Genomic DNA, 23818 nt, shown 5'->3' on the forward strand with positions numbered 1-23818 from the left:
ATCAAATAAGTACAGCTTCTGGATCATATTTCAAGAATAATAAGTACATCTCCAGTTTCAAGAATCTACAGCGATACATGTGTAAAACAAAAATAACTACTCCCTCCATTTTGAAATTGAAAGTCTTTCGTCCCAAGTTAAGCCCTCTTTGGCACGGCTCATCCAAAACGGTTTTACCGATGAAGCTAAAGCCGGTGAAGTCAGAAAAACTGGCTTTTCCCGGCTTCTAGTTTATTTTAACCCCGGCTTACAAAACGGTTTCACGCTACAGTGCCTCGATTTGGGCAAAATAGATGAAGCCGGCACAGGCATAAGTCATGCCAAAGAGGCCCTTAATATAACTTTGACATTAGATACGTACTCCCTCCGTTCTAAATTATAAGACTTTTTTGACTTTTCTAGATACAAAATATTTGCCATGCATCTAAATATATACTATGACTATACATAGTAAAAACAATATATATAGAAATATAGAAAAAAAAAACAAAATGTCTTGTAATTTGGAATAGCGGGAGTAACAAAAAAAATAAATGTTTCCAATACAAAAGGAAAAAAAGAGAGGAAAACTACTGAGCTATATGTTTTGAAATTAAGCCAGATTTAGTTTCATCCAAAGTTAAGCTTATCTAACCTTCACCAAGTTTACATAAAAATATATTAACAATTACAATACCAAATAAATGGACAAACTAATCAACCTTGATAATGTTGTAGATGTTTTTGTATTTTCTATAAACTTAATCAAAGCTAGAGAAGTTTGTTTTAGAAAGCTAAACCAACTTACAATTTTGAACATAAGGAATGGAACTTTGTGACCAGTGTCTCACAAGAAATGACAGCAGACACAAACATGCAATCATCATCCACATATAAATGAAAACAACATAAACACCAGAGTTTCACGAAGACAGGAACATATGAATTGTTCATTCCTTGATCATCATCGAAATATCTACAGGCCATATCAAACATCCCAATACACCCATGTCCAGACTCCATCCTGTAGAATGCTACTAGACCTTTGCTCCACTCGGCTACTGCAACTAGACCCGAAAACTAGGTGATACCATGGCTGACAAGTTCAACATGACTGCGACACAGTACAAACAAAACAAAAAGGAAGAAATGCACCATATGGGTAAACTGAAACTTCTCTATGACATAGGTATCTAGTGCTCTCCCCCGGCAAAAATAAACCATCGATCTTCGATTCTTCCTCTAAAGCCATTTGAAGAGGATGCCTCCATGGGTGGCGAAGAAGGGGGCAAAGACAAGGGACTCGACGGCCATGAGCTTGATGAGGATGTTAAGCGAGGGGCCTGAGGTGTCCTTGAGGGGATCACCGATCGTGTCACCGATGACAGCAGCCTTGTGTGGGTCTGAACCTTTCGGGCCCAAGGTTCTTGCATGCTCAGATGCACCAGCCTGTAAAACCATGAAGACAACCAAAATTAATCCACTTGAGCAAATATGGGGTTGGAAGAAACCTTCTCACTGCTATGCTATCGTCTTCATGGTTTTACCTCAATGTATTTCTTTGCGTTGTCCCAGGCACCTCCAGTGTTGGATGCAGAGATGGCAATCTGAATGGAAACAATATAGATTATATGAATGAAACATGCAGCATGGTAAGAGATTATGACAATGGAAGTGTTGAAAAGAGTGCGAACCTGGACACCAGAAACAAGAGCACCAGCAAGAACTCCAGAGAGGGTTTCAACACCAAACAAGATCCCAACAATAAGAGGTGTGAGCATGACAAGTGCGCCAGGGGGGATCATCTCCTTGATAGATGCATCAGTAGAGATCTTGACGCACCTCGCATAGTCAGGCTTGGTAGTGCCCTCCATAATCCCAGGGATGGTGTTGAACTGCCTGCGGACTTCCTCGACCATCTTGAGTGCTGCGCTGCCAACACTCTTCATTGTCATCGCTGAGAACCAGTATGGAAGCATGGCACCAACAATCAGTCCAATGAAAACTTTAGGTGACAGAACATCAACAGTCGAGATCGCAGCACGGCTGACAAAAGCACCAAAGAGGGCAAGAGACACCAAGGCTGCTGAACCTATTGCAAAACCCTACATGCACAAAATCATTGGAGTAAGCATTTAGTACTTCAAAATGCACATTTTATAAAGAGAAAAATAAACAAATGCATTGAAGGCGTTGTGGCCAATTCTGAAGAAACACATTGCAATTAACAGTGAGATTGACATTTACCTTCCCAATGGCAGCAGTAGTGTTTCCAGCAGCATCAAGAGCATCAGTTCTCTCACGGATTCTGTGGCTCATGCCAGCCATTTCAGCAATTCCTCCAGCATTGTCACTGATAGGGCCATAGGCATCAATGGCAAGGCCAGTGGCGATTGTGCTGAGCATTCCAAGAGCAGCCACAGCAACACCGTACATGGCGGCAAGGCTGAAACTGAGGAAAATACTAAAAGCAATAGCAAAAATAGGGATAATGACGGATTTATATCCCAGAGCAAGGCCAAAGATGACATTAGTAGCAGCTCCAGTTCTGCAGGAGTCAGCAACATCCTGTACAGGACTGCAGAAGGAAATTCATGTAGTCAGATGCTTGAAACAATATATAAATTAGAGCCAGTAATAAATATGATCGAAATTGTATGCACCTGTATGCATTGCTCGTGTAATACTCCGTAACAAATCCAATAACTAGTCCTGCCCACAGACCAACTGCCACGCATAGGAATAATTGCCTACCAAATTTAGATCAAAGTGAGATCATGTATTTAAGAAAAAAAATGTTATTAAAATATAGGAAATCAATTGAAGAAACAAAAATGTTATTAACAATATAGGAAATCAATTGAAGAAATGGCAGTACCAGTTATACACCGTCTTCTGCACACCAAAGTTGTAGATTGTGAATGTATATGGAAGCCCTAACCAACTGACAAGTGCAATGCCAACAGTCATCACAGCAGTGGAAATTATAAGCTGCTTCTTGAGAGCCGGCTCAATTTCATCTACAGCCTTGATCTCAAAGAAATCCGTTGCAAAAAGAGTGGTTATCAAGCAAGCTATGATACCCACAGAGCTAATGAGGAGTGGGTACAACATAGGGGTGAATTCATGATTGATCCCGAAAGAAGAGATTGAAGCAACAACAAGCGCAGCGCATGAAGACTCAGCATAGGAGCCAAAGAGATCTGACCCCATTCCAGCAATATCTCCAACATTGTCACCAACATTATCCGCAATGACCTGCAAGAAGCAGAAGTCAATTTTCAATGTAGCATGTTGGTGTAAAACTGTAAATATCCATAAAAATGACATTATCATGGTCAATAACGTGCCGTTACAGAGCTTCAACACGAAGGATTAAATTAACTCATGTTTAAGATGCGACTCTTCAAAAATAGAATACTTACAGCTGGGTTTCTCGGATCATCTTCAGGGATATTCCTTTCAACTTTCCCAACAAGATCAGCACCAACATCAGCAGCTTTGGTGTATATCCCACCACCAACACGACCAAAAAGAGCCATAGAAGAACCACCAAGACCATAACCAGTGATAGCCTCATAAAGGCCCTCCCAGTCATCACCATAATAAATTCCAAACAAGTTGATTGCAATAAAAAGAACAAAAAGGCCACTAGAAGCAAGCAGAAAGCCCATCACAGCACCAGAGCGGAAAGCAGTAATGAATGCCTTTCCAACACCCTTCCTAGCCTCAAGAGTTGTCCTGGCATTTGCATATGTTGCAATCTTCATTCCAAGGAAACCAGAAACAAGAGAGGTGACTGCACCAAGCACAAAGGCAATGGTGCTGAAGATAGCATTGGCAAGGGCAGGCTTGCACGTCTTGCCCTTGCTGTAGTGGCATGGCTGACTCTTGGTACTGAAGCTCTCAACAGAACCAAGGAAGAGGAAGATCAGGACAGCAAAAATGCCCATGAATAGTCCCACATACTTGTATTCAGTGAAAAGGAAAGAAGTTGCTCCTGTTTAAAACAAAGCAAGGCTATTTAGAACCACAAGCGTGAATACAATACAATTATACAATAAAACCAGAGAATAACCACTAGTAAGAGAAGGCCTAAAAATAACAAAAATGATGACAGAACTACCAAATACTGAAGATATCGACATAGCAGTAAAAAAAAATGCAATAGGATGATAAGCAGTACTTATCCTCTTTTATTGTTGTGATGTTAACTGCAACAGGACTGGACATGTCACCCAAGAAGCATGTCAACATCAAAATAGACAGAATAATACCTAGGTAAAAAAAAATGATGGACTGTAATCTTCATCTCCTCATGAGAAAGGGAAGCAAAGCAGACAGTAGCAATACTAAAGTAACTAATAGGATCCGCATATCATGGGACAAGAGTCACAAAATCTTCATACGTCTACTCTGCTGATTCCTGTAGAGCATAGTATGGCTCCAAAAGTGAAGCATAACCCAAGCATCACAATGCTAATCCTATTAGAAGAAACAAATCCTGACCAAAGACATGGACAGAATCCAACCAATATCACTACCAACATGAGGCAGCCAATAATGCAAGCACCCAACAGAGGACAAACTGCTTAAAATCTGCAGGCACCTTCAGACAGGCACTGTGCACCAATAATTACCTTACATGACACTGTTGAATGGACCACAAGATCTCTGGTCCATGTGCGTCCGTTCTAGGATTCCTTCCAAGTTCAGCGGATGCGGTTGAAAACAAAACTAATTCCTACCTGCTACAATAATGCAAATCCACGGAAAGTTCGTTATCTTGTTATCCTACATCGGGCAGCAAGGACCACAGGTGCAGCAAACGACGTATCTGCTGCCTGCAGTAACTTATCCTATCCCCACAGGCCACAGGATGGTCACAGCAGGGACTTCTTGAGAACAGAGCACTACCATTAGTTCTATATGAACACATCCAGCCCCACCACAAATATCTCACAAAAAAAATATCTAGTATGGACAACAAAGAGTTTATTTACCGCAATTAGGACACGCACAGCTAAGAGCTATTATAAGATGTGTTGGGTAAAGAGGGAGCATCCCTAGTTTATTGTTGGATCTAACTGTGCCTGGTAGTAATATAACAGTAGATAACCCAGGCACACAGCTAGAACAAAAAAAAACGAAATAGTGAGACATCCATGCAACAAACTAACAAACACGGGACACCAGCTGATCGAGAGCACAGTTTTAGACTGAAACTGAATTGCCTAAAGAATTAAGTAACGCGTGAAATTCTATTCACACGCCTGGTGGACTCTTGCACTGCAGCAAACTGATATGCCTCATAATCATATCGAGTAATAAGTAAACTTATTAGGTTCACGCCGCAAGCAAACAAAACAATAAAAACTGCAAAATTCCCACCAAACACCGAAGCAGTGGAGCTTATCAACCACTAAACAGCCAGGAGCACAAGATCTACGATTAAGCGCCCTCAGATCCACAGAATCCGAAAAACACGAACACCGGCACGGGGCGCTGAGTCCTCACCTTCGGAGATGGCGTTCTGGATCTCGGCGCACTTGACGACGACGTTGTGCTCGTTGAGCCCCTCCTCCTCCTCGATGAGGTACTCGCTGGCGCCGGCGCCGCTCTTCCCGGCGGAGGAGCCGTCCGCGCGGCGCGGCTCGGGGGAGATCTTCACCTTGGAGACGAGCACCCACTGCAGCACCGCGAAGGCGATGCCGACGGCGGACGCGACGGGCACCACCACCTGCGTGCCCAGCTCGGGCAGGAACGCCGACGCGGCCATTGCCCCCCGCGGCGAGATCCGGGCGCGCTAGGGCCCACTTTACGCGGAGAATTTCGAGCGGAAGTTCGTTCGAGCGCCCGGGGAATGGAGGGAGGGAGGAGAGGAGCGGATGACACGGGTAGCCGCCGTTTTATATGAGAGACGAGGCCACTGGATTCTACGGATGAGGATGAGAAGAAGGGCGTTTCGGTAATTTTAGTGCAGTTCGATTCGTTTTTTTGTTACCGTTTTCTGGTAAATCTCGGTGCTGGTTTTTAAATTCTTTTTTTTTTGTTAGTACTGTATATAAAACGTGTTGCCATGATGCATGGATGTGGATAAATAACTAAACATGTTCTATAATTAGGAGTGATTGTGTTAAGTGAATCAGGGGTGTGTTCTTCTTGTGAAGTAAAACGTAAGAGGCCTCAAAATGTAACTGTATCGTTACGACCATGACGAAGTGGAGTGATCAATTTACCGGTAGTGTACACATGTAACGTCGTAAGTATAAGGTTCTAATATCTGATTATTCTTTCAACAAATGACTTTTCCAAATTATAGATTTGAAGCATTTCTAATTCGGACTTGTTTTCTACTAGCCCATGCCATCAGGCCATCACTATTGGAGCTTGTTCCAACGGCTCCGACAGGGAGAAATGTTGGATCAGGATCCTCCGTTTCACCTCATCTCTATCCATCTGCCACGGTTTCCGGATAAAGTTGGGATAATAAGAAGTGGATAAACATACGGAATTATATCTCCCATTTTTTTAGGCAAAAAAGCCCATGCTATCTTTTTTGTTTTCTCCAGGTTTAATTGAGGGGATCCCATTTCGATTGTCTTTGATGAGAGAAGCTACACGAATTTTGAAATTCTCGCGTTTGTTCTTCACTTCTCAGGCTTGGATATGGGTGCGGCGCGTCATACGCATAATTAGATATACAAATTCTGACTGGCCTTTAATTAACACCTTGATCCAAATTTATGTATGATCTAAACTGCCACAAATATATGACCCAGCCTAAAACGTGCAGCAAGCAAATCATAAAGTGATGGTAGTAGTATTATTCATTTGGACAGTTGCTTAGACGAAACGGCGATGACTCATCACTTACTCATGCATGTTAGCCAATGCTGCCAAACTCTACTTGACTGAGCTCATCCATCTCGTTTCTCATCTACCAGTCCACATTTCCCTGAAATAAACTACTAAAAAACTACCATTCCACACACTGCTTTTTTTCAAAAAGAGAAAAAAAAACTACCAATGCACAGTTGCAGACAACGGATTTACGAGCTGTTATGGGACGTAGAAATTTCGCTGTTTGTTGGTACGTAGTACAAGTTTGATTAAAAAAAATAAGGCTGTGTTTAGTTCGTGAATTTTAGGAATTTGGCTACCGTAGCACTTTCGTTTTTATTTGACAATTATTGTTCAATCATGGATTAATTAGGCTCAAAACGTTCGTCTCGCAATTTCCAATCAAACTGTGCAATTAGTTTTTTTTTCGTCTACATTTAATGCTCCATGCACGTATCGCAAGATTCGATGTGATGGCTACTGTAGCACTTTTTGGAAATTTTTTTTGGGAACTAAACAAGCACTCATTAAAAACAGTCTGAATAAGAACCACCGTCACGCTCCTTAAATTTGCCTGGGTTACAATAACAAGGCCTGTAACGCGAATTTAACAAACAGTTAGAAAAGTGCAGTTAGGCCTGAGTACAAGAATCTCAAAATATAGTGCCTACTTTTTTTCCCTTAATCGAAAGTAGAGCATGCATGACTGTTAGTGGCCTTTTTATTTTAAATGTCCATGTACTAATGACTTAATGTCAATGCTAGTTTGTTTGCGCATCACAAACTATCATCTCTAGAAGCACTTCACAGATTTGCGCAAGCAAAAAATCATATTGTATTTATTTTCAAGATCTTGTTTGTTTTCACTTACTGCAGGCTTGAGTAACCATTATCCAATGGAGATTTTTTTATTCTTATTTTTTCTAGTTTAGAATTTTTGAAGCGTGGTGACTAAAAACATATACTCCATCTGTTTTAAATTATAAGTCGCTTTGTCTTTTTTGGTTCATCTATTTTACTATGCATCTAGACATATTATTTATCTAGAGGCATAATAAAATGAATATACCAAAAAAGTTAAATCAACTTATAATTTGGAATGGAAGGGGTACAATTGAAATGTTTGGTGAGACTTTTTTTACTGGAAATTCGATTACAAGCCTACTACACTCTCCGTCTACAAAAGAATACAATTCTCGTTTTTCAAGAAGTCAAATAATTTAAACTTTGACTAAATTTATATAAAAAAAGTGCAAACGTTTATAATACAAAGTAAGTACCATTAGATTAGTTATAGAATATATTTTTATAATAAATTTATTTGGAGCCATAAATCCTAATAACATTTGCTATAAATTTCGTCAAACTTGAGCTTATTCGACCGGCACGTATCCCATAATTACATTAGGGGATGGAGGGAGTACTATTCGACTATTCCTTCGCTGCTCAGGGCTTCCCAGCACCATACTTTTACTTATAGCACGTTACGGATGATAGGATAAAAAAGAGGTGCTACACTCGTCATAATAGCTTGCAGAAGATACATATGTCATGGTCCATGCTAAAAAAGAGAGACAGGAAATAAAGGTGAGATATGATGAAAGAAAAAAATTTCTTTATAAATTACAAGTAGTAATAGTTTATATTGTGTAAATAGTAGTTCTAATATTTTTCTAATATATGTGAATCACTTTATTTTTTACAGAAGTGTTGGCATCGACGGTGCCCTCGACTACTCTGCTTCAGCTTTATTTTTTCGAAAGATGTGCTTCAGCTTTAGAAGAAGCGAAAAGACACGAGCACTGTAGGAAGTGACGTGGCAGCAAATGGCGATCCATTTCAAGGGCAGCGTGTGGACACTTCTCGTTCCATGTTCCATCCCCTCCCTCCGTCCCGGCCTGGCGGCCTCGCCTCGTGGGTTGGGGTCACCCACCGTACAGGCTACCGCTGCTGCCCGTGCCCCACGCGCAGAACCAGAGGGCATCGATCGCATCGGACGTGGCGGCGCGGTGAAGGGTGGGTGCGCCGGGAGGACCACCGTGTGGAGCGGTAGCCTCGTGTTGCGGGCAACGCGCACTTGCGCTCGGCAGGGCCGAGACCGTCGAGTAGCTGGGAAACGGAAACCACGGTCCACGGGTGCGGCCGTTCCGCTGACGTGGAGCAATTAATCCCGAGGGAAGAAGGCGGCTTTGGCCTTTGGCTCGTACTGCACTCGGCTGCACGCCAGTTGCGTTGCGTGTACAGGAAAGCAAAGCCTCAAGCACGCGCAACTTGTTCTATGAGAAAGAGTTAAATGCACCAGAGATCCATTAACTTACGAGGAGGTTTCAGTTAGGTCCATCAATTTTTAAAGTGACTTTTTGGGTCTATAAACTTTCTATCCGTATCATTTAGATCCATATCTCTCCACATAAACTTTTTATGCTGATGTGGCTGCTGACTTGTCCATTAAAACCAACTATTGACCCTTCGTTTCGTCAAACATGTCGTGTGCGCGCGAGCAGGTGCCGCTGCCGCGGCCACGTACACGGGCGTGCGAGCGGCCGGCTGCCCGTGCTGGTGCAGTCATGCTGCCGCAGTGGGTTCCGCCGGACCGCATCATCACCACCAACCTGTGGTCCGCCGAGCTGTCCAAGCTCGCCGCCAACGCCTTCCTGGCGCAGCGTCGACGTCACCGAGGTGGCGCACTCCGTGGGGAGGGACGCCCGCATCGGCCCGCGCTTCCTCTCCACCAGCGTCGGCTTCGGCGGCTCCTGCTTCCAGAAGGACATCCTCAACCTCGTCTACATCTGCGAGTGCTACGGCCTCCCCGAGGTGGCCGCCTACTGGCGGGAGGTCATCCGGATCAACGACCACCAGAAGAGCCGCTTTGTCAACCGCGTCGTCTCCTCCATGTTCAACACCGTCGCCGGCAAGAAGATAGCCGTGCTCGGGTTCGCCTTCAAGAAGGACACGGGGGACACCCGCGAGACGCCCGCCATCGACGTCTGCAACGGCCTGCTCGGGGACAAGGCCGTCATCAGCATCTACGACCCGCAGGTGACCGGGGAGCAGGTGTCGCGGGACCTCGCCATGAACAAGTTCGACTGGGACCACCCGCGCCACCTGCAGCCGCTCAGCGCCACCGACCTGGCCAAGCAGGTCGCCGTCGCGCCGGACGCCTACGAGGCGGCGAGCGACGCGCACGCCGTCTGCATCCTCACCGAGTGGGACGAGTTCAGGACGCTCGACTACAAGCGCATGTTCGATGCCATGCACAAGCCGGCATTCATCTTCGACGGCCGCAACGTCGTCGACCCAGCCAAGCTCCGGGAAATCGGGTTCGTCGTCTACGCCATCGGCAAGCCGCTCGACGATTGGCTCAAGGACATGCCAGCCGTCGCATGATCCATCCATCGATCCATCTGCAGGACTCCTTACACTTCCTCTGATCCGATCCTGCTATTCATCATTAATTAGGTTTCCCTGTTAATTTCATTGTATTCTCATTTCACAGCTTTTTACTTCGTCTTCGCGTCCCGCGGCTGGGCACGCACGCCGCCTCGCGCCCATGGCCGGCAGCCCTGCCGCGCGAGGCCGGCAAGGGAGGGCGGCCACTGTCCGCGATCTTCGATGCCTCAGTCACCCGCGTCGACGTTGACCGCCCGAGTATCCGCACTCCACTGCCGTGGGTTTGCTGGCGCCGGCGGCCGCGACGCGCGGCGCTGAACCGGCATCATGCACGGGCGCCGCCATCCTCCTCCTGGGCATCCCCACGCACTCGAGTCCGGCTCCGGCACGGCGTCCGTCGAGCCCGCATGCGCTCGAGCCCCTGCTCCGGGTTCGTACGCGGCGTTCAGATACAGTGAAGTTGTGCGAACCGATACTGAAAATGCATATACAGAGTCAGGACGTCTTATGCAACCATCCATAAATGATTTTTGGCATAAAAAAAGCTATGACCGTCGTCGTGCCGCTCCACTGTGCAGCTACAGCCGTTCCATGCTGCATCACCGTAGCTATGACCGTTCTGTTGGCGTATAGAAAAAAAAGCTCGCCGGCACCGGCGAGCATGCCATTGCCGTTACCACCATCAGCACCAGAACCACCATGCTGCAAGCTACGACAACCGGAGCCAATCGTCGAGCGGCTTGCCGATGGCGTAGACGACGAACCCGATCTCCCGGAGCTTGGCTGGGTCGACGACGTTGCGGCCGTCGAAGATGAATGCCGGCTTGTGCATGGCGTCGAACATGCGCTTGTAGTCGAGCGTCCTGAACTCGTCCCACTCGGTGAGGATGCAGATGGCGTGCGCGTCGCTCACCGCCTCGTAGGCGTCCGGCGCGACGGCGACCTGCTTGGCCAGGTCGGTGGCGCTGAGCGGCTGCAGGTGGCGCGGGTGGTCCCAGTCGAACTTGTTCATGGCGAGGTCCCGCGACACCTTGAAGGGTCGAGATGGCGACTAGAGGGGGGGTGAATAGTCTTTTCTAAAACTTAATCGCGTCGGCTAACCGATACAAATGCGGAATTTAAACTAACGTTCTAGCCAAGACTACACCCCACTATATATGTTCACTAGCACCTTGCAAAGATAACAATTAAGCAATAAAGGTGCCGGGCTAGCTAGAGCTCTCCTAAACAATTCTAGGAGCAAGGTTACACAAACCTATGCCACTAGTACTTTAAGTGACAAGGGAGCTTCTACACATGCTAGTAAGCAAAAGCACAAAGCTAACTAAGCTCACTAGCAATGCTCAATAACAAGGCAACCAATGCCTAATTAGAGAGCGCAAATACTTAGTTACACAAACTAAGCAATGTGACTAACAAGGTTACTAAAACCAAATTAGCCACGCAAGGGAGCTACTTCTATGCTACACAAGCAAGAAGGTAATTAGCAAGCTACACAAGCTATCTAATTACAAGAGCAACTACACAAGCTTAATATGTATAAAAGTAATTGCAAGCTTGTGTAATGGGGAAGCAAACCAACGGGAAGAACAAGGTTGACACGATGATTTTTCTCCCGAGGTTCACGTGTTTGCCAACACGCTAGTCCCCGTTGTGTCGACCGCTCACTTGGTGGTTCGGCGGCTAATTAGCATCACCCGCTAAGCCCGCACGTCGGGCGCCGCAAGAACCTACCCCTTGAGTGAGGGTAGCTCAATGACACGCTTTACTAGAGTTGCTCTTCGCGACTCCCGCGGGGCGAGCACAATGCCCCTCACAAGCACTTCTCCGAAGCGCCGCACAAGCTTCTTGCGCGCTTCGACGGAGACCACCACCAAGCCGTCTAGGAGGTGGCAACCTCCAAGAGTAACAAGCACCACCGGCTTGCAACTCGATCACCTAGTGCCACTCGATGCAACCTCACGATGCAATCGCACTAGAATCGCTCACTCACACAATCGAATGATCACTATCAAGTATGTGTGTGATGGAGGGCTCCCAAGCACTCACAAGCATGGACACTAAGTCCCTTGAGGTGCTCAACACCAGCCATGGCCGAGGGCCACTTCTATTTATAGCCCCAAGGGCTAAACTAGCCGTTACTCCTTCACTGGGCAACGGTCGGGACGACCGGACGCTCCGGTCGTGTTGACCGGACGCTGGACCTCAGCGTCCGGTCGCCCACAGACGACCACGTGTCCCGGTTCCAACGGTCACTTGACCTGACCGGACGCTCCAGCTTCAACTGACCGGACGCTGAACCCCAGCGTCCGGTCGTTTCCAGTAAGCTCCCGAGCATGACCGGACGCGTCCGGTCGAACGCGATCGGACGCAGCCAGCGTCCGGTCACACTCCAGCGACTGCTACACTCCACGTCAGCGCGACCGGACGCAGCCTGCCAGCGTCCGGTGCATTCAGATCCAGCGTCCGGTCAGTTGACCGACGCCAGCATCTTCTCCATTTTCTTCACCCTTGCTCAAGTTTGCTAACCACAAGAATTTGCATCCGGCACAATAGAAAATAGACATTCCATTTTCCCGAAAGCGCCGAATCCCGCCTCGCAAGCTCGGCGGGAGGGAGAGAGGGACCCAAACCCATCTCACCCCTGCAAACACCACCGCCTTTGTAAATGTGCCAACACCATCAAGTGTACACCACCATGTGTAAGTGTGTTAGCATTTTCACAATCATTTCCCAAAGGATGTTAGCCACTCAACTTGCCACGCCACTCGATCCTAGCGACAATGCAAAGTTAGATCACTCGAGTGGCACTAGATGACCGATATGCAAACAAGTTTGCCCCTCTTGATAGTACGGCCATCTATCCTAAACCCGGTCATAAACTTCTCTACACACCTATGACCGGTGAAATGAAATGCCCTAGGTTATACCTTTGCCTTGCGCATTCCATTCCATCTCCTCCAATGTCAATGCAACACATGCACCAACACGATCAACAATGATATGATCCACTCCATATCATCACATGATCATATTGGTTCATCGATCTTGACTCTACTTGCTCTTCACCGTTGCCATCGTTCATCGGCGCCAAGTCTCGCTCAAGCTTCACCGCCACGCGGTCCATCACTCCAAAGCCTTCGACTTGCCCTTCACGCTTGCAACCGGTCCATCAAGCCAAGTCTTGTCTTGATCTTCTCCACCTTGATCACACGACTCAATGTCATGTCTCATGTGCAATAAGCTCCTTCATCATCACATGTGTGAGCTTTGCAACATCTCCAAGCCATTTTCACCTTCATGGCATATGTTGCTCACACACATGTACCTGTGGACTAATCACCTGTGTATCTCACATAAACACAATTAGTCCACCTAAGTTGTCACTCAATTACCAAAACTAAACAAGGACCTTTCAATCTCCCCCTTTTTGGTAATTGATGACAACTCTACAAAGATAAGGAAATTAAGCTCTTTTGGATTCATGTTGCTTGCCCAAGCAATTTTACCATGTCAAAATGATTTTGGACAAGTACCATAAACCCGAGATGGTAGTATTAGCTCCCCCTACATATGTGCTAGAGTATTTAATTTGAAGCTTGCACATATGCATAGATTGAAATTGTGGGAGAGTAAATACTACAAAATGATGCTAAGGTGTATGGAATAAACCTTTGAAGCGTGATACCAATCGGAGTTGCACCTTTAAGTTCATCCTTAGCACCATGGTTAGCTAGATATCACTTGATAATAAAACACTAGATACCTTGTGAGATCAACATTAAAAGCAAGGTACTAGCATTACTTGAAAAGCATACCAAGTGTCTAGCTATCATCCTATGCATGCTAGTTATCAAATCATCATCCAAGTTCTACAATTAGCATACACCACACAAGCATGCATATTGAATTAAAAAACTTATGCAATGCAAGCAAGCACATGAATATGCATATATCAAATGCACTTAATCAAAGTTCATGAGCTTGCTCCCCCTACTTGTGTGCTTCTCTTGTCCAAGAATTTTGATCCATCTCTTTTCTTCAATGTTGCTCCCTCTTTGTCCATGTCCAACCTCTATTTCTTTTGTATCTCATCTCTTCCATTGTACATTCTCTCCCCCATTCAATCAAGCTTCATATCTTTGTACAATCTCTCCCCCTTTGTCATCAATTTCCATAAAAGGTGTGCTTCTTATTGATGCAAAGGTATGCACTTTGGGGTAGATGGTTGAGACTTGCATTTTTGATGGACATTACTTGAATATTGGAATGACACCACAAGTAGATACCATTTAGGATTTGCAACTTGTACTACTTGTATCTTATCATTCTTATGCATGGGTCATCCATTTTATTTCACTTAAGCTCTTGTAGGTGAGGGATGCATTCTTCATTTGATGATCACTTAAAGTTGAGGATCACTTGTGGAACCATCGTCTACTATGATTGATACTATGTATAGATACCACTTGTAGGAAGTGAATATCATTTGAAAGAATCTTCTAGTATGGAACCACTTATTTGATTTATCAATAAAGACCATTTCTTGAACATTTGCTATCTTCATGAGTACCACTTATAGGATATCACTTGTGAGTTGAAACATACTAACTAGATATCCATTTGCATTGTTGTCTTGTGCTTGTACTCTTATCATTATCATGAGCTTCTTATGTGACTTGAACTAAATTGTTTTGCCTAAGCTTTCAAGTCCGGTTTGAACCAATGACAAGCTTCTTCACACCTCTTTTAAGGGTTATCTTGTCAATGTTGTACTTGTCACTTGTTTAGCAATCCAAATTAAGTCAAGTACTTGGGTTTACTAGCTCATGAACAAATTCATATACTAACCACTAGATCAAGTAATCATTCAAACAATAGTGGTAGGCTATGAATTTAAAACATTTCATTTGTTATGCATGATCCTATGAAGCATGTACTATATGCACTAACCGCATACTAGTAAGGGATGAAATGAACATGCACATTACAATGATACCTTTGCTATGTTGGAGTAGAGGATAGTCACATAGATTCCAATTCATTACTCCAATAGCAATGTGAAGTCCAATTAAAGGCTTGGTGAAGACCAATAGATACCAATTTGAATTCCATTCTTCATCCATATGAAATGAATACCACTTATGATCAAATGCACTTTCTTGTTGTGGTTGACTTGCTTTATCTTTTGATCTTTGCTTGCATGAGAGCATCAATATGAGAATACCACTTGAAATGTCATGATTAGCTCTCTTTTGGGTGTTGCTTGCTTTTCTTGATCAACCCTATTGATTTCTTCAACTAAGCATCTTAAATGTTCCTCGGATCACCACTTCCATGTTAGCCTTCCAAGTACCACACTTGGTTTACCTACTCATAGGCGGCAAGCCCCTACACTAGGGAGAAGTGACCTCTCTCCAAGAATCATTCTTGATACTCACTTGAAACAACTTGATTGATTGATCCAAGTGATGGACTTAACTTGATGAGTAACCTTGATTCCTTCTTTAAGTCCTTTTCTTTCTACTTGTTTAAGTCCTTTTCTTTCTACCAAATGATTTCCAATAGTCACTAGAACTTAAACTTCAACTTCATCTTGAGTTTGATCTTGATCTTCTAATTTGAGTACCAAAAGTGTGCAAAGTACACTCCTTAATCACATGACCTTGTACTCTTTGTTTAACATGTTTCTAGATCATCTTAAAACCAAACTTAGGTGCCTCAAACACTTATAAACATGTTTCCAACTTGAGGACCTTTCAATCAAAGTGACTCTAGATCCATCCAATATTTGTCACTTTTCTGATAGATTTTGTACCCTTCAAAGAAATAATCATATATCCCAAAGTACAAATCCAAATACCACGAAATTTGGTGGAGATGAGATTCACTAAGTTATCTAGCAGCCATAAAAATTTTAGCTTCATTTGATCTCATATGAACTGCCAAATTTTAATTCTTCCACCACTGCTACATGCTGAAAACTGCTGCACTATAGCTGACAAGAACCACTCCAAAACCGAAGCATTTCTTATCCAATTTTCATAAAATTTCTACAGCATCTTATACCATAAGTCTAGAGCATGTACACCAATTTTCATGCCAATCCAATAAGTTTTCAATACTCAAACATGGCTATGATCACAGCTAGCTCAGATTTTGAATATAGGACAGATTTCAAGCAATTGAGCTATTCTTGACCAAATATGAATCAAACTTGATACTAACTTGTTTGAATACTTCCATAAGACATATATCCATTCAAACCACTTACTAAATGTCATCTCATGAATTTATCCGACACAAATCAATTCAAACTTGATTACTAAGCAATTATCCATTCAAACATCTCATAGCAAGCAACATTGCATATTTATCTAATTCAATTAACTCATATGCACCCAAATGAAATGATCAACTAGAGATATACCTTGCTTAGCTCATGATCATCCAACTAGCAAGTTTCAACTCAATTATTTGCAAGTCATCAAATATTCCAATAAATCACCACAACTTGAAATTTACACTTGTATGTTGTAGCACATTTGGACTTCATTCAATTTGTCATGGCATTGGGATAATGATCATCACTTAGCAATACTTGGCTCAACTATATGATCAATAAGATGAATATCATTTGAACCAAGCCTCCAATGCCGATGGTACCTACAATCAATCATCCACTTTTTGATGGTACCCAAACAACTTTGGGTCCTCTCAAGTTAGGAGCAACATACTTAGGCAATGCCTTAGTATGAATAGCGGGATGCTTTGCAATTGCAACCAATGAGGTACCATTGCCATCCTTTCTAAGCATATCATGATTATCAATTGAAATAGGCTTAGAAATTTTACCTAGGGGACATGAATGTGCCATGTGTCCCCTTTCCCGGCATGAGTAGCACTTTCTCTTTGATTGAGCCTTCTCTTCTTTGCTCATGTGGTGCTTCTCATTGCCTTGCCTCTTATGGATTGCTTGATCCTTCTTGTCAAGCTTGGTAGGACACTTAGAGGCAAAGTGTCCCGTACTTCCACACTTGAAGCACTTGATGTGAGCATAGACTTTCTTCTCATTGTCATTCTTGCTCATCATCTTGGCATCTTGAATTTGCATTGGATGCCTTGCCTTTCCACCCCTTCTTGTTTTCTTCTTCTTTATCACCAAATCACCACCATCTTCATGGTTGATCTTGATTTGTTCTTGGGGTGTCTTCTCTTGCTCAACTTGTGGCTTTGGTTGAGGCTTCACTTGTTGCTTCACCAATTCCTTGGTTGGGCATATTGAGGTAAAATGACCCCAAGTGCCGCACTTGAAGCACTTGACATGCTTAAGCCTCTCTTCTTCTTTTAGCTTCTTGAGCTTCTCAATGTTAGGGCAACCATTTGCAAAGTGTCCCACTTCATGACACCGGAAGCATATGGTATGAGAGAGCTTTCTTTGTTGTAGCTTCTTCATCTTTCTTTCTCTCTTTCTTTCGCCCTTTGTCATCTTCTTTTCGAAGCCAAGGCCACACTTGTCACCATAGTTTCTTTGAGTTTTCATCATATGCTCAAAGGTGACTTTTGAGTTGTAGCACCTCTCTAACTTGTTGCTCAATTTTTTCACTTCATTTTTGAGCTCATTGTTCTCCTTCAAAAGGTTAGTCTCACAAGACATAGAAGTAGAACAAGCATCTATATGTGAAGAGCATGTCATATCTAATAAATCATCACAAGAGGTGGATACATGCTTCTTGCCTACATCACAAGGGTTAGCAATAGTATGAGATTTGTCATGTGACCCATGTGATGAGCTCTCATTATTTTTAAGTTTCTTTGTAAATATTTTAATGAGAGAAGCTTGTTTTTCTAATAATTCATCATGAGATGCAAGTAGTGTCTCATGATTCAATTTAAGCTCATCAAGTGAAGATTTATAAGCATTATTTAATTTCTTATGTTCTTCACAAGAGTTCTTTAGAAATGAGTTTTCATTTTCTAATTTCATTGTTTTAGCTTTCTCATTTTCTAAAGATGTGGTCATGCTAGCAAGTCTACTAACAAGCTCATCATATGAATCAACATGATCAACCACATTATCATTTGATACCTTAGTGTCACCTTGTGACATGAAGCAATGTGGTGTAGTGGATGTGCTTGTAGTAGCATCATCATGGCACGAGCATGAACCATCATTACCATCAAGTGTGCATGGGGTAGCATCATCACTTGCAACACTTGTGGCATCATCATCAACCTTGTCAAGTGAACTTGTAGTGGATTGATCATCATCATCCTCACTTGACAATGAGGTGGAGCAATCTTCCACAATCACCAAATTGTGGTTATGCTCAACACACTCATGTGTCTCCTTCTTGGGCTCATCCTCCTTCTTGAATTTTCCATCATCCCATGTGGAGGAATCACCGAAGGTGTCCTTGATGGAGTCCCATATCTCACGAGCGGTCCCCTTGTAGTTTACTTGCTTCATCAAATCAAAATGTAAAGCATCCAATAGAAAACAACAAGCATTTGCATCAAGTTCATAGAGGACTCTTTGAGCTTTGGTTAGAGTTCTATGATCCAAGACATGGGAGAGACCACTAGTGACAACCCACCAAAATTTAGGTCCCTTTGCACGAAAATGATCAAGCATATGATTTTTCCAAAGTGCAAAGTTAGTACCATTAAAAATGTGATTCTCACAACTATCTAGCCCATTAGACGCCATCCTCTCGGGTCGGTGAAGACCACAAATGAGAGACCGGGCTCCGATACCACTTGAAGGGTCGAGATGGCGACTAGAGGGGGGGTGAATAGTCTTTTCTAAAACTTAATCGCGTCGGCTAACCGATACAAATGCGGAATTTAAACTAACGTTCTAGCCAAGACTACACCCCACTATATATGTTCACTAGCACCTTGCAAAGATAACAATTAAGCAATAAAGGTGCCGGGCTAGCTAGAGCTCTCCTAAACAATTCTAGGAGCAAGGTTACACAAACCTATGCCACTAGTACTTTAAGTGACAAGGGAGCTTCTACACATGCTAGTAAGCAAAAGCACAAAGCTAACTAAGCTCACTAGCAATGCTCAATAACAAGGCAACCAATGCCTAATTAGAGAGCGCAAATACTTAGTTACACAAACTAAGCAATGTGACTAACAAGGTTACTAAAACCAAATTAGCCACGCAAGGGAGCTACTTCTATGCTACACAAGCAAGAAGGTAATTAGCAAGCTACACAAGCTATCTAATTACAAGAGCAACTACACAAGCTTAATATGTATAAAAGTAATTGCAAGCTTGTGTAATGGGGAAGCAAACCAACGGGAAGAACAAGGTTGACACGATGATTTTTCTCCCGAGGTTCACGTGTTTGCCAACACGCTAGTCCCCGTTGTGTCGACCGCTCACTTGGTGGTTCGGCGGCTAATTAGCATCACCCGCTAAGCCCGCACGTCGGGCGCCGCAAGAACCTACCCCTTGAGTGAGGGTAGCTCAATGACACGCTTTACTAGAGTTGCTCTTCGCGACTCCCGCGGGGCGAGCACAATGCCCCTCACAAGCACTTCTCCGAAGCGCCGCACAAGCTTCTTGCGCGCTTCGACGGAGACCACCACCAAGCCGTCTAGGAGGTGGCAACCTCCAAGAGTAACAAGCACCACCGGCTTGCAACTCGATCACCTAGTGCCACTCGATGCAACCTCACGATGCAATCGCACTAGAATCGCTCACTCACACAATCGAATGATCACTATCAAGTATGTGTGTGATGGAGGGCTCCCAAGCACTCACAAGCATGGACACTAAGTCCCTTGAGGTGCTCAACACCAGCCATGGCCGAGGGCCACTTCTATTTATAGCCCCAAGGGCTAAACTAGCCGTTACTCCTTCACTGGGCAACGGTCGGGACGACCGGACGCTCCGGTCGTGTTGACCGGACGCTGGACCTCAGCGTCCGGTCGCCCACAGACGACCACGTGTCCCGGTTCCAACGGTCACTTGACCTGACCGGACGCTCCAGCTTCAACTGACCGGACGCTGAACCCCAGCGTCCGGTCGTTTCCAGTAAGCTCCCGAGCATGACCGGACGCGTCCGGTCGAACGCGATCGGACGCAGCCAGCGTCCGGTCACACTCCAGCGACTGCTACACTCCACGTCAGCGCGACCGGACGCAGCCTGCCAGCGTCCGGTGCATTCAGATCCAGCGTCCGGTCAGTTGACCGACGCCAGCATCTTCTCCATTTTCTTCACCCTTGCTCAAGTTTGCTAACCACAAGAATTTGCATCCGGCACAATAGAAAATAGACATTCCATTTTCCCGAAAGCGCCGAATCCCGCCTCGCAAGCTCGGCGGGAGGGAGAGAGGGACCCAAACCCATCTCACCCCTGCAAACACCACCGCCTTTGTAAATGTGCCAACACCATCAAGTGTACACCACCATGTGTAAGTGTGTTAGCATTTTCACAATCATTTCCCAAAGGATGTTAGCCACTCAACTTGCCACGCCACTCGATCCTAGCGACAATGCAAAGTTAGATCACTCGAGTGGCACTAGATGACCGATATGCAAACAAGTTTGCCCCTCTTGATAGTACGGCCATCTATCCTAAACCCGGTCATAAACTTCTCTACACACCTATGACCGGTGAAATGAAATGCCCTAGGTTATACCTTTGCCTTGCGCATTCCATTCCATCTCCTCCAATGTCAATGCAACACATGCACCAACACGATCAACAATGATATGATCCACTCCATATCATCACATGATCATATTGGTTCATCGATCTTGACTCTACTTGCTCTTCACCGTTGCCATCGTCCATCGGCGCCAAGTCTCGCTCAAGCTTCACCGCCACGCGGTCCATCACTCCAAAGCCTTCGACTTGCCCTTCACGCTTGCAACCGGTCCATCAAGCCAAGTCTTGTCTTGATCTTCTCCACCTTGATCACACGACTCAATGTCATGTCTCATGTGCAATAAGCTCCTTCATCATCACATGTGTGAGCTTTGCAACATCTCCAAGCCATTTTCACCTTCATGGCATATGTTGCTCACACACATGTACCTGTGGACTAATCACCTGTGTATCTCACATAAACACAATTAGTCCACCTAAGTTGTCACTCAATTACCAAAACTAAACAAGGACCTTTCACACCTGCTCCCCGGTCACCTGCGGGTCATAGATGCTGATGACGGCCTTGTCCCCGAGCAGGCCGTTGCAGACGTCGATGGTGGGCGTCTCGCGGGTGTCCCCCATGTCCTTCTTGAAGGCGAACCCGAGCACAGCTATCTTCTTGCCGGCGACGGTGTTGAACATGGAGGAGACGACGCGGTTGATGAAGCAGCTCTTCTGGTGGTCGTTGATGCGGATGACCTCCCGCCAGTAGGCGGCCACCTCGGGGAGGCCGTAGCACTCGCAGATGTAGACGAGGTTGAGGATGTCCTTCTGGAAGCAGGAGCCGCGGAAGCCGACGCTGGCGGAGAGGAAGCGCGGGCCGATGCGGGCGTCCCTCCCCACGGAGTGCGCCACCTCGGTGACGTCGGCGCCCGTGGCCTCGTAGAGCGCGGAGATGGCATTGACGGAGGAGATGCGCTGCGCCAGGAAGGCGTTGGCGGCGAGCTTGGACAGCTCGGCGGACCACAGGTTGGTGGTGATGATGTGGTCCGGCGGAACCCACTGCGGCAGCGTGACTGCACCAGCACGGGCAGCCGGCCGCTCGCACGCCCGTGTACGTGGCCGCGGCAGCGGCACCTGCTCGCGTGCCCACGACATGTTTGACGAAATGAAGGGTCAATTGCTTTAATGGACAAGTCAGCAGCCACATCAGCATAAAAAGTCTACATGGAGATATATGGATCTAAATGATCCGGATACAAAGTTTATGGACCCAAAAAGCCACTTTGAAAATTGATGGATCTAACTGAAACCTCCTCACAAGTTAATGGATCTCTGGTGCATTTAACTCTTTGAGAAACAAGCACAATACTAATATACTTTGTTTTTGTAAAGCATATATAAGTTCATTGATCCGGACGATACAACGTAATAAGTTTAAGGAACTAAATTGGTGAGTTGCGAGTTTACGGACCAGGATGACACAACAGAACAAGTCTGAGAACTTAAACGAGTGATTTGCAAATTTAGAGACCGATGAGACACGGTCCAACAAGTTTGAAGATCACCAATAAACTTTACTTTGCCGGCTCCTTAGGCTCATGCCCCATTGTCTACAAATCCAACCACGTAGTTTTTCTAATAAAACATTTATTCACCTGGGCTTGATTAGTTCCTTGATTAGAATCGTGTTACATTATAAGTTATGCCACATAAGCTTAACTTGGACAAGGCTACACAATTTGTTGATGTACAATGTTATACATGTGATTGCTTGCTTGCATAAGTACGGAAATGTGCCTTGGGCTGCACAGTGGGGTGCAGTGGTAGACTGCATAGCTGGATAGACATGATGATGTGGTCAAATTGTGGGATGTAGTTTGAGATTGCTTTGAGGAGAGTGCTTTGCATAAAGACTAGTGCAAGTAATCAAACATGAGTGAATTACGTTATGGGGTCTGAAGAAGTGTGTGTTTGGTTGCACCCAAATTTACCCTAATCCACGTAGATTGCGAGAGATTAGAGTGAAAAATTAAAAGGATTAGAGTCCAACCAAATAAGACCTAACTATATTTCTCCATGGGTTGTATCGCACACATTATATGAATGCCATGTAAAATTATTACATATAGAAAGGTAAAAATGAGAGAAAAAATGTATATTCCTAGATACAACTTGACCTTGATATCATGTACCACCTATAAGCATGTACATAGATACAACATATACGATAATATATAATAATCATATGCATTGAACTGAGTTGCGGTTTAAATAAAAAGAGTAACATGATATAATACATTAATCATTGTATGAGGTATTCTAATCCATCTATATCTATTAAGATCTACTCCAATTCATATGGGTTAGGAGGAATTGTTTCACTTGTACGGGATGTTAACTTCAAAGATATTTTATAGAGAAGTGTTGGTAAAAGGAATCGCAGGCTATATAGAAAATGTTGTAGGTAGGAATCACAACACTTTACCTCGAAACACACAAACAAATGGAGAAAGCCTAAGCATCCATGATATCCGAGGTGAGCCGGAAGAGCGAATTCCACGTGTCACTCCACTCCTCAATAATTCCATCCATTATTAGGTTCACTTTCGCAAAAGTTAGTTGCTGCCGTGCACCAGGATAAGACGAAGTGTACATAATTTATAATAATGACTAGGTAGCGTGCCCGTACATTGCTTACGTTGCTACAGGACAGCTAAACTTTGGTAATAGAAACACATGGATCACACGATAAGTGACATTTAATTCAAAAGGCAAAGTTCATGAAATTAACAGTCACAGAGAGCGCGACGTCGCAAGCTCACAAATTCTATTGTATAGAGATTTCCATGATGTGGCTAAGATAATGTTTTATATCGGCAGGAAGAAATCTCCGATATCTATTTCTTTCGTGCGCCAATAAATTCATGAATAAGTTCCGTCGCATCTCCGTACCATCTTGCATACAGGTTCGAGTATATATGTAAATATTAGTG

The 23818-nt window shown here is 44.5% G+C and overlaps 3 protein-coding genes across 3 annotated transcripts; 1 reads left to right on the forward strand and 2 right to left on the reverse strand.

Annotated features, from left to right (window-relative positions):
* Positions 1 to 907: 907 nt before the first annotated feature.
* On the reverse strand, positions 908 to 5862 carry LOC136522207 (pyrophosphate-energized vacuolar membrane proton pump-like). The gene is made up of 8 exons (XM_066516001.1): positions 5497 to 5862; positions 3405 to 3979; positions 2858 to 3237; positions 2643 to 2729; positions 2227 to 2557; positions 1674 to 2084; positions 1527 to 1586; positions 908 to 1428 (listed from the first exon to the last, which is right to left on the reverse strand). Exons 1-8 carry the CDS (start codon positions 5756 to 5758, stop codon positions 1222 to 1224), a joined length of 2313 nt encoding a protein of 770 aa, XP_066372098.1. The 5' UTR covers positions 5759 to 5862; the 3' UTR covers positions 908 to 1221.
* Positions 5863 to 9620: 3758 nt separating this feature from the next.
* On the forward strand, positions 9621 to 10912 carry LOC136522208 (UDP-glucose 6-dehydrogenase 2-like). The gene has a single exon (XM_066516002.1). It carries the CDS (start codon positions 9715 to 9717, stop codon positions 10207 to 10209), a length of 495 nt encoding a protein of 164 aa, XP_066372099.1. The 5' UTR covers positions 9621 to 9714; the 3' UTR covers positions 10210 to 10912.
* A 9-nt stretch (positions 10913 to 10921) lies between these two features.
* On the reverse strand, positions 10922 to 22169 carry LOC136524161 (UDP-glucose 6-dehydrogenase 2-like). The gene is made up of 2 exons (XM_066517623.1): positions 21363 to 22169; positions 10922 to 11242 (listed from the first exon to the last, which is right to left on the reverse strand). The coding sequence occupies exons 1-2, from the start codon at positions 21978 to 21980 to the stop codon at positions 10922 to 10924; spliced, it is 939 nt and encodes a 312-aa protein (XP_066373720.1). The 5' UTR covers positions 21981 to 22169.
* Between the last annotated feature and the right edge of the window lie 1649 nt (positions 22170 to 23818).

The sequence above is a fragment of the Miscanthus floridulus genome, chromosome 18, assembly GCF_019320115.1.
Source record: "Miscanthus floridulus cultivar M001 chromosome 18, ASM1932011v1, whole genome shotgun sequence".
Classification (NCBI taxonomy): Eukaryota; Viridiplantae; Streptophyta; class Magnoliopsida; order Poales; family Poaceae; genus Miscanthus; species Miscanthus floridulus.